The sequence below is a fragment of the Benincasa hispida genome, chromosome 10 (genome assembly GCF_009727055.1).
Source record: "Benincasa hispida cultivar B227 chromosome 10, ASM972705v1, whole genome shotgun sequence".
NCBI lineage: Eukaryota > Viridiplantae > Streptophyta > Magnoliopsida > Cucurbitales > Cucurbitaceae > Benincasa > Benincasa hispida.
This window is the reverse complement of record NC_052358.1, coordinates 44,390,010-44,403,205: the sequence shown is the minus strand read 5'-3', so window position 1 is coordinate 44,403,205 and position 13,196 is coordinate 44,390,010. Positions and strand designations below refer to the sequence as shown.

The following is a 13,196-nucleotide window of genomic DNA, read 5'->3' as shown; positions in this document are numbered from 1 at the left end:
TTGTTTTGCAGGTGCAACAAAGAAGTAAAGATTTGGTATCGCGACCTCTTTATGCTTTTTTTTGTCTGAACATATTTTCACTTTCAATCCTTTGTCTTAAACCTTTTTTGTTTGTAATCCTTTGAACAACAGTGGTCAGACAAAGATGCCTATAACTAGATACTGCTGAAGCTGGAGGGGTCTGTTCAAGAAGAATTATGAAGGGATCCATACTTACCAAGTGGAGAGGGACAATAAACTCATAGTGTTTGTAAAATCATACTATTTGTATTACTTGTAATTTGTGTTTTCAAGGCCTGAATTATTGTACAGCCTTTTAAATTATAATTTTATAGCAGAATTTGTGGATTAAATGTGATAGATTTACAATCCATACATGAATAATATGTCATGGCCACAACATTCGATGATGATATGTCATATTATACTTTTTGACCAAAAAAATGGATTCGACAACGAAATTAAAAAAAAAAAAAAACGGACAGATTCGGGTTTCAATGTCGGTTAAGAATTAAAAAAAAAACACAGGCTTTAATGTCGGTTGGAAATTTCACTGAAGGTCTTTAATGTCAGTTGCAACTGACATTGAAGGCTATGTTATTAAAACCGACATTAAAGGCAACCAACATTAAAGGGCTTTAATAATACTATCTTTAATGTCGGTTTTAAACCGACATTAAAGCCCAAATTTCTTCTAGTGATCTACCCAGTCTTACCCCTGAAATGGGAGACTTATTGAGTCGGCGTTGTTGAGTCAATCCTTACCTATGTAAATCTAAGGATAATCTCGAATAAACAGGAGTTTGTAGTTAGCTCAGGATTAAGGTCAAGTTACTTCATATATCGCTTTGAAATAGTCAGTCTTAAATAGTAAACAACGTTACAAAGTAAGAGTGATTTATTTCTCGGTCTGGTCTTATACAAACTCTTTGCATAGGACACCCCCACTCACATGTCTACACATGAAAGATTCAAGATCACATCATTTATACTAAATAAAAAAGTGGGCCGCTTCCAATAGTGTTCCCAAAATAAGGTACTCAGCCTTATTCATACACTATAGACCGTTTTGACTATCTAATCGAACTTGATCTACTCTTATGTTTCCACATAAAGTCCAAGTACTCATGTAATAGCATGGTTATTAGTTTATTGGATTTAGTTTTTACAAGTGTAATTTACATATTCAATAACAGTTTTATTGAATAAATCTCAATAACTTCTTTATTGCAAATAGAATATATTTAATTTTACGAACTATGAGTTTTAGGACATACAACCCAATAGACAAAACCTACTAATTAAATCTTAGTAACACAAAATACCTTATAACAACTAAGATCATTGAAATCGAAATAACTTGTTTCTTCGTAATACTAAACCATATAAATACCTCGTAATAACTAAAATATTCATTTACAGTCATACACATACTAAATACAACTAAAGTATTCGTCTCTCTGAGCCACTAAAGTATTTACCAAGTACTAAAATCTAAAATTTAAACTCTTGATTAGATTGAGCTATGCAAATACCTTATACCAAAGGTTCAAAGTTGCATTTTAGAACGAATATGCAAAAGAAGATTTTCCAAGATGAAATGGATCACTTACTTGCATGAATATAATCGAAAGTTATAATTAAGACTGATTTCAAACTTTAATTTTGTGGAATATAGAATTCTCCCTAGAATTTCAATCGAGATGATGAATTATTAAATTCCAAAATACTATCAAAATCTTCGAGTCATTTGAGAAATAATTTGGGAGAAATTTTTGGGAAAAAATGGATACTTTTAGTTCCTCTTATAGTTTTGCAATGAAATGGTGCTAAAATAAAAATGTAGATTTAGACTTAAAATTTGGAAAGAAAATCTAAAAGATTAAAAAAAAAAAATAGATAATTACGATTTAAGAATATAAAAGATAAAAGACTAATAAATTTAGATATAATTTCAAAAATAAAATAAAATAAAATAAAAAATAAATAAATATATATATTTTTGAAAGGATAGCAATTCAAATCTTTATATAACAGGAAAATTTGGAAAGATTTTTCATAATAGGAAAGACTTCATAAAAAATTTTAGGATTTGGATACATGAGGGATTTAGGAAGATTGGTGTTTAGATGCACTATTTTTCAATAATTTTTTCTTTTGGCTATTTTTCAATATGAGGTTTCCAATTTGGCTATTTTTCAATATTAGGTTTCCAGTTTGGCCATTCTCTACAATTTCTCCTTTTTCAATTGGGTAGTACGATTTCTTTTAAACACCCAATTGGGCAATGCCCCCTAATTCCGAACCCATAGCCGAACACACACCCAAATGTTAGAAGGATAGCCAAGCCCAGCCCATCTCGGGTTCCTCTCGCATCCCAGCCCATCCCTCCCGCCCGCTCCCCTTAACTCTCTGTCATCTCACTCCACCGGAAACCTCCCCAATTGCTGCTCAGAATGGCGACCACAGCTTGTTTCATCATTGTCAGTAGGAACAATATCCCTATTTATGAAGCTGAAGTCGGATCTGCTGTTAAAGTAATTTCTTCTTCTTTAATTTCCTTTTTTTTTTTTTTCATGTTTAGGCCGAATATTTCCTTCACAAGATCGCCAATAAAAGGTGATCTCGTTTTGATTCTTTAATTACTTTAGTTTTGACTGTCATTAGTCGCTCATCTTTTTGGCTTGACATGAAAGAGAGAGGATTCCGCTCAGCTGCATCAGTTTATATTACATGCGTCCCTTGACATCGTTCAAGACCTGGCATGGACTACTAGTGCTATGTGAGTTCGTATTCCTTTTAGTTCTTTAATTAGATCATCGAGGCACCTCCTTTCTCTTCTTTTTTTTTTTTTTTTTTTTGGTTTTTCCTTTGAATTTCGCCTTAGATCCCTTTTCTTGTTGGGTTTTATGCAGGTTCTTGAAAGCAGTCGATAGGTTCAATGATTTGGTCGTGTCTGTATATGTAACCGCCGGTCATATCCTTTAATGTCGAGGGGTTTGTCAAGCACACTGTGCTGGAAAATGAGTCAAATTTCATTAATTCACTCACTCGTAAAACTCAACTCTAAATTAATAAAAGTCTTTATCTTTGAATCTTTTGCATCTATACCACCCCACCCCCTGATTACATTTCTAAAGTATATTGACTGATAGAGGGTATGTTAGGAATATATTTTTAAGTGTTTAATTTAAAAAAATAAGTCATTTTGGAAGAAATTGGAGTGTATGACAACCACTTAAAATAGCTTTTGAGGTGTATTTCAATCGGGTTTTATCAAAAGTGTTTAAATAAAAATGAGTTTTTTGAAAAACACTTTTTTCTCAAGTCAATCCAAACGGACCTAGAATCTGCAATAAAATCTTGTCATTGTACGGGACACGTGTTTTACTATGATTCTGGCATTCTATATACATTTGAGAGATTAATTTCGGTTCATAGTTCCTTTTGTTCCCTTTTTTTTACCAATATTCTGATTTTCCTTTGACTATTCACTACATACGCGATTGATGTTACTTCACGACTCTCGCAATGATGATGGAATCAAAAGCTTTTTTCAAGAGGTTCATGAGCTTTACATAAAGGTAAGTTGGAAATGTTTCTTTTGTATTATTTCTGTTATTGCCAAATTTTGAAGGTGCGGTGTGGTGCTTGTTTTCCTTTTCTTTCCAGTTTAACAACATGTGGGGTTGGGGAGTGTGGTGCTTGATTTACTATGTTATATTATTTAGGTCGATCGAAGCATCTTAGTTGATTAGGTTACTTTTCCAAAGCTGGGAGACATACTTTGATTCGGTCAGTTTTATGGCATTCCCATTTACTTTTTTCCTTTGTTTGAACCCTAGTAAGGTTGGCAATTGGCAAGGACGTTGAAAAACTTATGTGTAACTTCCTTTTGGAAGACGTGGAAGAAGGTAGTGGATTGCACCGGGTTAGATGGGAGATCGGTGAAAATCGGGACAACTAAAAATCGGTAACTTAAGGACTCATAACAAAACCCTATTAGCTAAATGGCTTTGACATTTTGCTCTTGATTCTAGTGCCCTTTGGCACAAGGATATTGCTAGCAAGTATGGTCCTTGTCCCTTTGAGTGGTTGTCGGGTGGGGTTAAAGGCACCAACTAGAACTCATGAAAGGTTATTTCTAACGAGCTCCCCTCTTTCTCCCATTTTGTCCCTTGTGTGGTAGGGGAGTGGTGGGAAAAGTCTTTCTGAGATGATTTGTGGTTGGGGATTGACCTCTTTGCTTCCATTTCCCCATCTTTATCATTTATCCTTCTTTAAAAATCATTTTGTGTTGAATGTTTTTATTTGGTCGGGGAGCTCAGTTTCCATTTTCCTTCGGGTTTAATCACTCTTTGACTGATAGGGAGGTGACAAATGTCATGTCTTTGTTGTCGTTGTTGGGGGAGTTTAACTTTAGGCATGGGAGAAAGGATCTGTGTCTGGAATCTCGATCCTCTGGAGGAATTCTCCTGTAATTCCTTTTTTCCATTGTCTGTTGGATCCTTCTCCTTCCCATGGGTATGTTTTTTCAACCCTTTAGAGGATTAAGATTCCTTAGAAGGAGAGATTCTTTACTTGGCAGCTTCTACATGGATGTGTGAACACCTTGGATAGGCTCTCGAGGAGGAAGAGGATGCCGTCATTAGGGAACCCTTTTTTGTATTATGTCGGAAGGCGGAGTAAGACGTGGATCACATCCTTTGGAGATGTGAGATTGCGCATTCTGTCTAGAATTTGTTCTTCTAGAAATTTGGTTGTGGTTGCCTGTCTAAGGGACATTAGTGTTATGATTGGAGAGTTCTTCCTCATCCTCCTTTTTGTGAGAAAAGTTGTATGCCCTTGTATTTTTAAAATTTTTTCTCAATGGAGGTGCTTGCATCATCTTAAAAAAGGAAAAAAAAAAAGGTTTACTCAATGGAGATGTATATTTTTACCCACTAACACTTTGACCTTTGAAATGGTACAGTTAATTAAATAAATTGTCTCACACCAATATCATAGATAAAATCATAAAAGACATTAGTTACCATCTCAAAGATCGATGGTTTGATCTCTCACCCCCAATTGCTGAACAAAATAATAATAATAATAATAAAAAACTGCATCCCTTAAGTCTTGATTGTAAATATTCATCAAAATGCGTAACTGGTTGTTTTGTTATGAGATCAGGTTGTTATCGTGAGTTTGTATGAAGCATGAGCTGGGGTGGTGGGGATGGTTTATCTTTTTGAGATCCCTTGTTATTTTGTCATGTCAGTATGCTCAGATTTTAAGGCTCCTCTAGATCCCTCCTACGTGTTATTATTGTTTCTGTAGCACTGGATTGTGACCTATTTCTTCTAGGAAAATTATTTGGTTTTTGGAAATAAAATTGATAGAATGACTTGAAATAATGTGGTAGAGTTACAAAATATTTTTAACAGTTATCTAGTGGGTTTTTATTTTTTAATAAGATTTAATCATTGTAATTTAGTTGCTGAATGAACTATTTGTAGAAAACTATGTTTGGGACATACCAAGATTTAATTCCCTCTGAACTGTCCTTAAGCGTTATGCTTTGACTTGATTGCACCAGATAGACAAAATGACCTAGAATAAGTGATAAATATTTCATGTTAACTTGTCTGTCATCTTCTCCTGATTTTAATGATTATTTTATTTCTCTATTGTAGACTTCTTTCTTCATTAGCCAATAAGAGTTTCTGTTTGAATAGAAGAAAAGTGCTGTCAAGTGGAGAGTGTAATTGTTGTTCTGCTTATTTGTAACTGCTATCATAATAGTAGGTTCCTGAGGGCCTCCCATCCCCAGCACTACTTACGTTCTATTGGCAAAATTTCCCAATCAATGAAGGCTATGCCTATGCCTTTAGTTGGCTATTCTGCAATTGAAACTAAACCGTCCTGATGATTCTAGATTGATTTTCCCCATATGAAAACTTCCATGACTACTCTCCTTCGTTGATTATTGTACTCTTTTGGCTTTTACTACACCATCTCAGTTAGTATTCCTATCAAGTTATGTAAGTTCCATCAAGCTAGGATTTCAAGACCTTAAATTTCAATTTTCATGTTTACCATGACCGTAGGTAAATAAAAGATTTGGTACTTTGGTTTGATCACCTTCAATCTACTCTCAAATTTTTGAAACTACATGGAAGATGCAACATTGTTTTTGCAAAGATTTTTACAGCAGTAATATATAATTTTGAGGACTAATTGTACATTTTCATGATATTGTCCATCTCATTGATAGGCAACGACAAAGGGCCTAAGCTCTTGATTCCTGCCAATTTCCGCTGTATATACCTTTTCATAGCAAAGTATTTCCTTGGATGTGATTTTTCAGCTTTGAACCAAACTTACTTGATTCTCATCTATCGGCAGAATCCTAAGTTAATTAATTCAAGACAGAAACGCTGGGTAACCATTTGTTAGTTGGTGGGCTTTGGTCTTTTGTGTTCCCCCATGTTTTCAACGAATGGCTGTGGCATGAACCTTGTTGTCTTCCACATATTTTTTTTTCTGCCATAGGTTTCCATTTGGTGACAATTATCAGCTTGATAATGCACATACTGAAATTGGCTTTGTGAATTTGCAGACTATACTCAATCCCCTCTACTTGCCCGGATCACGCATCACTTCTTCGCATTTCGATACAAAAGTCCGTGCACTCGCAAGGAAGTATCTCTAGTGATCACCTTCATCGCAGACCAAATGTGCTTTGTCACAATAGGCTTCAAAGTTTATAGCTGCTTCAAATTTTCTTTAATTGCATAACATTTTAATCTTTGCTATTTGTAATCTTTACATCAATCAATTTGGTAGTTAAATATCTCTCAATGTGTATTATTGACTTTGGTATGGCTTGGTTACGAGTTGGAACTGCACTTACACACAGTAATACATTCTCCGCACCCTTTTACTAATCTTTTATCATTATTTGTTTCCATTTTCTAGAAGGCATTTGATATTAAAGTTATGCAAAATATGCATTTTTGAAAAGCTCAAGAGACAGCCCATTCCTTTTTAACTTTTTTTGGCTGATGGTTCTTTCAATTACCTTTACTTGTAATGAATGATTAGTGTCTGTATGGCGCAAAGGAATCTAAAAGATCTCTTCAGCAAATTGCCATCTTTCATCCAAGGCGTCATCCAAGGCGTGAGGAAAAGAATAAGAATACCTCTTCTGAAGTCTCCACCTCTGTGGAGGAAAAGAATAACAAATACACCAGAACATTGGAGGGAAAGGGAATAACTTATGAGAAAACCAAAATTGTGGTAAAAGGTTCTGTAGTAGACCCTTGGAAAAGAAAGGTGATTGGGTGATGTGAATCCCAGGTCCCCAAACAAAACTAAGGCCTCTTAAACTCCAAATCTCCACCTTGAATAACAAATTAATCACAGCCATTTTGCCCGTACACTTGGATTTTGTATTTTATTGGTCCCATTCCCAAAATACCCAGAAGACGGAGCAAGGGTTGAAAGACAACAAAACTGATTTTATAAGCCTCAGTTGTCAAATCATGGAGAAACGGGTATTGATGATACTGGTTCTGATGGTGGCCTCCATGAGTTGTTTGGCTCCGTGTTCAGCTTCTTCGTTCTTTAAGGATAAGCCATGGGAGAGAAGGAGGCCAATTCTGTCGGTTCCGATAGCATCTTCTTCGTTTGCTTCATCCTCCATTGTGATGCCTCTTCAAGGGAACGTCTATCCAAATGGGTAAGCCATACCTATGCTCAAAGATACGACGATGGTTCAGCTTTTGTTTTCCCTTTAAGATTTTACTCTACTGTTATATAGAGTACGAAGTGATGAAGAGGAAGTTCAATGTGAATGTGATGAGTGATCACTCCTAATATACTTTTCATATTGATGTATTGTAATAATCTCATTAGGCCTTTCCCATTCTTAACCTTATTGTATCTTTTCTCTCGTGTTAAATTGGGGAAAAGATGATTACGAGACTCTGTTCTCAGCTCATGTTTGCTTTTCTCCCGTCTTATGTTATTCCTGTGCAATAGCTTTGGAGGAGTGTATTTATGAGTGCTTTTCAGATAGGTTTGTAACCTTGTAGCAAAAGAACACATCCCCAATTTAAGTACTTTTAAAATCTTCAAACCTATTTTATGAATGTTTTTAATTAGTTACAAACAGTTAGAAAATAAAAAATATATTTCTTTGTTCTTGTTTGAGGGTAACTTCTTTACCGTCAGATCCCAAGTACTGATTTTCATCAATATGTTTTGAGGTCATATAATCCTTGTCTCTTTTCAGGTTCTATAACGTTACTCTTTATGTAGGCCAGCCTCCAAAGCCTTACTTCCTAGATCCAGACACCGGTAGTGATCTCACTTGGCTTCAATGTGACGCTCCATGTCAACAATGCACTGAGGTAAATTCTTATCTTATGCCAATTTGGAGGATTCTTGTAAATATGATGACTCAAATGATAGAAGATAGTTACTAAAACACAGCTACTAAAACACAGCTTTGGCTTCAGTTAAGTTAATTTTGATCATAAGTAATCCAAAATTTCATTTTTGAATGGTTTATTTTGTTCCAAGTTCCCCCTATATTTCTTCTTGATGTGCTTAGTGCTTTTTTCGCTGTCTTTCACTACCTTTAAAAATCATTACATTTCTTTTGGAGTTGAGAGTTAAGGTTGATTGCTTCAAACTGATGATGACCTTGTTTCCTTTCCAGACACTTCATCCGCTCTATCAACCAAGCAATGATCTTGTGCCGTGTAAGGACCCTTTGTGTATGTCCTTGCACTCATCGATGGACCACAGATGTGAGAACCCAGATCAATGTGACTACGAGGTTGAGTATGCAGATGGCGGTTCGTCTCTTGGAGTCCTTGTCAGGGATGTATTTCCTCTCAATTTAACCAATGGAGATCCAATTAGACCCCGTCTGGCCCTCGGGTAAACTGCTCGGCTATCTTCATTAATTCATCTTAATTCAGTGTACTGTCGGCTCTTTAAATCAGTCTTTCTACTTCCAGTTACAATTGCACATGAAAGTTTTGAGAAAGAAACATCATATCATGCTGTAATATCTCTTATGTTTTGCACTTTCCGGATATTGCAAGGTAATGAATAGATGAATGGAAAGGTAGAGTTATGTTGAATAACAAACGTGTGCATTCATGCTGACGGGTTACTTCAAGAAGACACTTGAATTAAGATGGCAACAGGCACTTGATTTTGTTACGGACATTATGATTCGGATTTGTATTTTTCATTGTCATCAATAAAGATCATCTTGTACGAAAAATTCATGAACTCCTAGTCCTTACGAACCGTAGTTGTCAGCTTGTGTGGTTAAATAGCATGCATGTAAAGTCGGTATAGCTATTTGTATCTGTAGTACTGAGTTTAGTTCCATTTGATCACTCAGATGTGGTTATGATCAAGATCCTGGATCGTCATCTTATCACCCTATGGATGGAGTACTTGGCCTTGGAAGGGGAGCAGTAAGCATGGTCTCACAACTGCATAATCAAGGCATTGTCCGTAATGTCGTTGGTCACTGTTTCAGCAGCAAAGGAGGAGGATATCTTTTCTTTGGGGATGGCATTTACGATCCCTATCGCATAGTTTGGACGCCCATGTCACGGGATTACCCGTAAGCAACCTGCCTTGATCATGTATATATCTTATCATGATTCATGTTAGCTTCTGTTTTTATAAAACCTGCCTCATGTGATTGTATCAGGAAGCACTACTCCCCTGGGTTTGGAGAACTAATCTTCAATGGAAGAAGTACTGGACTCAGAAACCTGTTTGTAGTTTTTGACAGTGGGAGCTCTTACACATACTTCAATGCTCAAGCTTATCAAGTTCTAACATCTTTGGTAAATCATCTGTAAAAAGAACTATTGACTGTGTCTGGGGAAATTTGATGTTCCCGGCTCTTGAAAACTGATGGTTAACACATTCTTCAATTCATGTTGGCACTGTTCTTGTAGTTGAATAGAGAACTAGCTGGAAAACCACTAAGAGAAGCCATGGATGACGATACGCTTCCGCTCTGCTGGAGAGGGCGGAAGCCATTCAAAAGTTTACGTGATGTGAGAAAATATTTCAAGCCATTGGCCTTGAGCTTTTCCAGCGGTGGAAGAAGCAAAGCAGTGTTTGAAATACCAATGGAAGGTTATCTGATAATATCGGTAAAAGCTCCATGCCTTCAATTCCATCTGCTATTCACTGAACATTTTTTTCTTTGGATTTTGAACTTGAATGATTTCACTTATAAGTTAATTTCGGAATGGCAGTCCATGGGAAATGCTTGCTTAGGAATTCTGAACGGCACCGACGTCGGGCTTGAAAACTCGAATATAATTGGTGGTACGTTATTTGATTGCATGCGTTGCATATTATTATTTTCTCGCAATTGCAAATATCAATGCCTTCGAAACCATGCAAAATTATTCTTTTATTAGAGGAAAAAAAAAAAAAAAAAAAAGAGCTCCATCTTCTGTATGCTTTTGTTGACAGATATATCAATGCAAGATAAAATGGTAGTATACAACAACGAGAAGCAAGCAATTGGATGGGCTACTGCTAACTGTGATCGGGTTCCCAAGTCTCGAGTTGGTAGCATGTAAATCAGAAAGTAGTTTAGTTTGAGAGGAAGTCCTTGCATATGGCAATAGAGTAGAAGAAACTTGTAACAACGCCATTGAACATGTAACTAACATATGCATAAAGCAAGCAACCGAACAACTGTTGTATTGTAACATGATGAAATACAGTTTGATGTACCAAATGAAGAAATAGAATTAGAACTGACAATTTTTTTTTTAATTAACTCTGCTTTTGAAATTACAAAGATGAGATGAGTTAGATTCACATCCATGACTGGGGCAGCGTTATTTGGTTTGGTTGATCGCAGGCAGCCTTGGGAATATACAATGCTTAAATGACAGTGGGTGGGTCGTGGTGTAGACATGGGTTGGCAATTGTAATGTTGTGTTGCTAACTACACACTACCATCGCTCCTCTTGGTTTTGGGTTGAGGAGGATGAATTGAAGATCATCAACTTTGGAAGGAGCAGAGCTCAATTCTCTTCTAATCAACTACATTCTTCATTACAACAAAGGAAGAGGAGAAACCCTCACAAACAAATACTTTCTGAGCATATTGGTTTCGGCTTATCAAAGAATTTGCTAACCGTTGCGTAAAAATATGAATATTATGTTTATATATGGGTAGAGTGAGGAAGCCTGGTAACGGGGTTGAATGCATCCCCTAAATCCATGCGGCGGCGGTGATGGTGGCTAAATCTGCCTCTGTAGATACGAAAACATGTCCTGCAATGGCGAAAGATGGTCCATCTGGAATTGAACCTGGCTTCCAAATGGATCCTCTGGCATGGAGAAAGAATCCATGTAATTGAACTCAAAGAAGTCGAAATCAGCCGCCGCTGTTCTTTCTCCTCCTCCTCCTCCCCATTTGGGTTGACTTTGGACCTCCTTATCCCAGGTGAGCTCCGGCGACGTCACTGGATCCGAGCCACTGGAGGAGTCGGTGTGCATTCTGGGAACGGAGTCGGATGTTTCCATTTGCAAGTGGTTGTGGATTGGGAGTTGTACCATGTTGTTATTGGTGGTGGTGATATCGGGTTTCTCATCCTCGAAATCAGGGAATTCGGCTGCCTTGTCGTCGGTGGATTGGTAATGTTTCTCTATGCATCCCTTTTTGTTGTAGATGCGACATAGCACCCAGTCGTCCAACTGCAAAATGATTAAGCAACGTAACCCAATCAGCATAATCCAATTGAAATTGATTGATAAATGGATCCGAATGAATTGAAGATAGGTAGTTGTTGTTACTTACTCTCAAGTTGTTGGTTTTGTTGGCAGCGGATCTGTCGACGTTGGCAAGGCGATACTCATGCATAATCCAATTGGTCTTGACGCCCCTTGGGGCCTTTCCGGCGTAGAAGACAAGTGCCTTCTTGATACCAAGAGTTTTGGGGCGGCCGATGGGCTTATCGGCGCCGGTGGCCTTCCAGTAGCCGGTTCCTGCGGCCCGGTTGGGGCGGGAGCCGTTGGGGTACTTACGGTCCCTGGGGGAGAAGAAATACCACTCCTTTTCACCACAGACGGCCAATTCTGGAAAAAGGAAAAAGAAGGGGAAATGAGAAATGAAAACAATAATGGAGAGAAAAGAGAAGAGAAAGTAAAATAGATACCAGGGAGGTGCCAGGGGTCGTATTTGTAAAGATCAATCTCCTTGATAATGGGGACGGCGATGGGCTGAGAAGCGCACTTTCTGCAAAGGTAATGAAGGACTAGCTCTTCATCAGTGGGGTGAAATCTGAAGCCTGGAGGTAACTCGAGCCCAGCTACGGTCATTTGCTAGCGATTAGGCTGCCTGCTGCTTTCACACTTGGCCTGAAGCCTCTCTCTCTCTCTCACAGTTGATTTGCGGTGGTGGTGAATCTCTGATCTTATCTGATCTCCGATCAGCGGCGGCTGGGAATTGGGAATTTTGTGAGCCGAAGAATCGAGAGAGAGAGATATATATATACATAGAAGGAGGGAAACACGTGGGGGGTTATGGGGGGGAGGCAGTATCCATTCCACGCTTCTCCATCTTCTAGAACTTAGACCATCTCATATCATAATTATAATTAAAAATATTCATTATTAATCGAACGCCCTGGGATGGGACCCCCCATACTAGAAAGAAAAATTAATACTAATAATACTGATAATAATTAAAATATGGATTAAAGAAAAATACTTGGTGCTAACTTTGCTACATTTATTCAGATGCAGTCCACTAATTTGTGATAATTTTTTGTTAAAAAAAGGTGATGAAGAAAAAGTTGGTATGGAAATTTGGTTGGATCTGGGTCACGTTGACCATAGATGATACGTAATCTGAATTCTAATAGATTATATTTGTTGTTATCTATTTGTGTTTCATAGTTGTAATGAATGGTAGAGTTAGAGATGTCCTCGGGATGGGACGGAGTCGGGGATGCCATTCTCCATCCCGTCCCCGATCCCTATTTCATTCTCCATTCTCATGAAATTTGTCACGGGGATCGGGGCGAGGATTTTCCACGGAGAATTCACGGGGATAGGTTCCCCGTGAGAAATTTTTCCCCATTACTTTTTTTTTTGTAAAAAATTAATTAATTTAAATCACTACTGTGAGCAAAATTTAATTA

General features: G+C 37.3%; 3 protein-coding genes across 5 annotated transcripts; 2 read left to right on the top strand and 1 right to left on the bottom strand.

Annotated features, from left to right (window-relative positions):
• Positions 1-2,313: 2,313 nt before the first annotated feature.
• Positions 2,314-6,899, top strand: LOC120087745 (transport protein particle 20 kDa subunit). The gene is made up of 5 exons (XM_039044634.1): positions 2,314-2,537; positions 2,697-2,782; positions 2,916-2,977; positions 3,499-3,584; positions 6,605-6,899. Exons 1-5 carry the CDS (start codon positions 2,457-2,459, stop codon positions 6,695-6,697), a joined length of 408 nt encoding a protein of 135 aa, XP_038900562.1. The 5' UTR covers positions 2,314-2,456; the 3' UTR covers positions 6,698-6,899.
• Positions 6,900-7,076: 177 nt separating this feature from the next.
• Positions 7,077-10,815, top strand: LOC120087743 (aspartic proteinase Asp1). 3 transcript variants are annotated; one of them, XM_039044632.1, is made up of 8 exons: positions 7,077-7,726; positions 8,313-8,399; positions 8,711-8,934; positions 9,410-9,637; positions 9,728-9,866; positions 9,981-10,181; positions 10,287-10,359; positions 10,510-10,815. In XM_039044632.1, exons 1-8 carry the CDS (start codon positions 7,625-7,627, stop codon positions 10,617-10,619), a joined length of 1,164 nt encoding a protein of 387 aa, XP_038900560.1. In that variant the 5' UTR covers positions 7,077-7,624; the 3' UTR covers positions 10,620-10,815. The 3 variants fall into 3 exon arrangements, with proteins under 3 accessions (XP_038900560.1, XP_038900559.1, XP_038900558.1); XM_039044631.1 differs by having other exon boundaries at positions 8,282-8,399; XM_039044630.1 differs by having other exon boundaries at positions 8,282-8,399; positions 9,981-10,359.
• Positions 10,794-12,525, bottom strand: LOC120087744 (NAC domain-containing protein 2-like). Its single transcript, XM_039044633.1, has 3 exons — positions 12,210-12,525; positions 11,852-12,129; positions 10,794-11,748 (listed from the first exon to the last, which is right to left on the bottom strand). Exons 1-3 carry the CDS (start codon positions 12,370-12,372, stop codon positions 11,293-11,295), a joined length of 897 nt encoding a protein of 298 aa, XP_038900561.1. The 5' UTR covers positions 12,373-12,525; the 3' UTR covers positions 10,794-11,292.
• Between the last annotated feature and the right edge of the window lie 671 nt (positions 12,526-13,196).

What these genes read in the sequence shown, in the direction of transcription:
- LOC120087745 (XM_039044634.1), top strand. Translation starts at nt 2,457, where the DNA reads ATGGCGACCACAGCTTGTTTCATCATTGTCAGTAGGAACAATATCCCT. An exon ending in AAGTCGGATCTGCTGTTAAA is followed by an intron (nt 2,538 to 2,696) that starts GTAATTTCTTCT and finishes TTGACATGAAAG; the next exon opens with AGAGAGGATTCCGCTCAGCT. An exon ending in GCATGGACTACTAGTGCTAT is followed by an intron (nt 2,783 to 2,915) that starts GTGAGTTCGTAT and finishes GGTTTTATGCAG; the next exon opens with GTTCTTGAAAGCAGTCGATA.
- LOC120087744 (XM_039044633.1), bottom strand. Translation starts at nt 12,372, where the DNA reads ATGACCGTAGCTGGGCTCGAGTTACCTCCAGGCTTCAGATTTCACCCC. An exon ending in CGACCCCTGGCACCTCCCTG is followed by an intron (nt 12,130 to 12,209) that starts GTATCTATTTTA and finishes TCCTTTTTCCAG; the next exon opens with AATTGGCCGTCTGTGGTGAA. An exon ending in ACAAAACCAACAACTTGAGA is followed by an intron (nt 11,749 to 11,851) that starts GTAAGTAACAAC and finishes ATCATTTTGCAG; the next exon opens with TTGGACGACTGGGTGCTATG.
- LOC120087743 (XM_039044630.1), top strand. Translation starts at nt 7,530, where the DNA reads ATGGAGAAACGGGTATTGATGATACTGGTTCTGATGGTGGCCTCCATG. An exon ending in CATGTCAACAATGCACTGAG is followed by an intron (nt 8,400 to 8,710) that starts GTAAATTCTTAT and finishes TTTCCTTTCCAG; the next exon opens with ACACTTCATCCGCTCTATCA. An exon ending in AAACTCGAATATAATTGGTG is followed by an intron (nt 10,360 to 10,509) that starts GTACGTTATTTG and finishes TTTTGTTGACAG; the next exon opens with ATATATCAATGCAAGATAAA.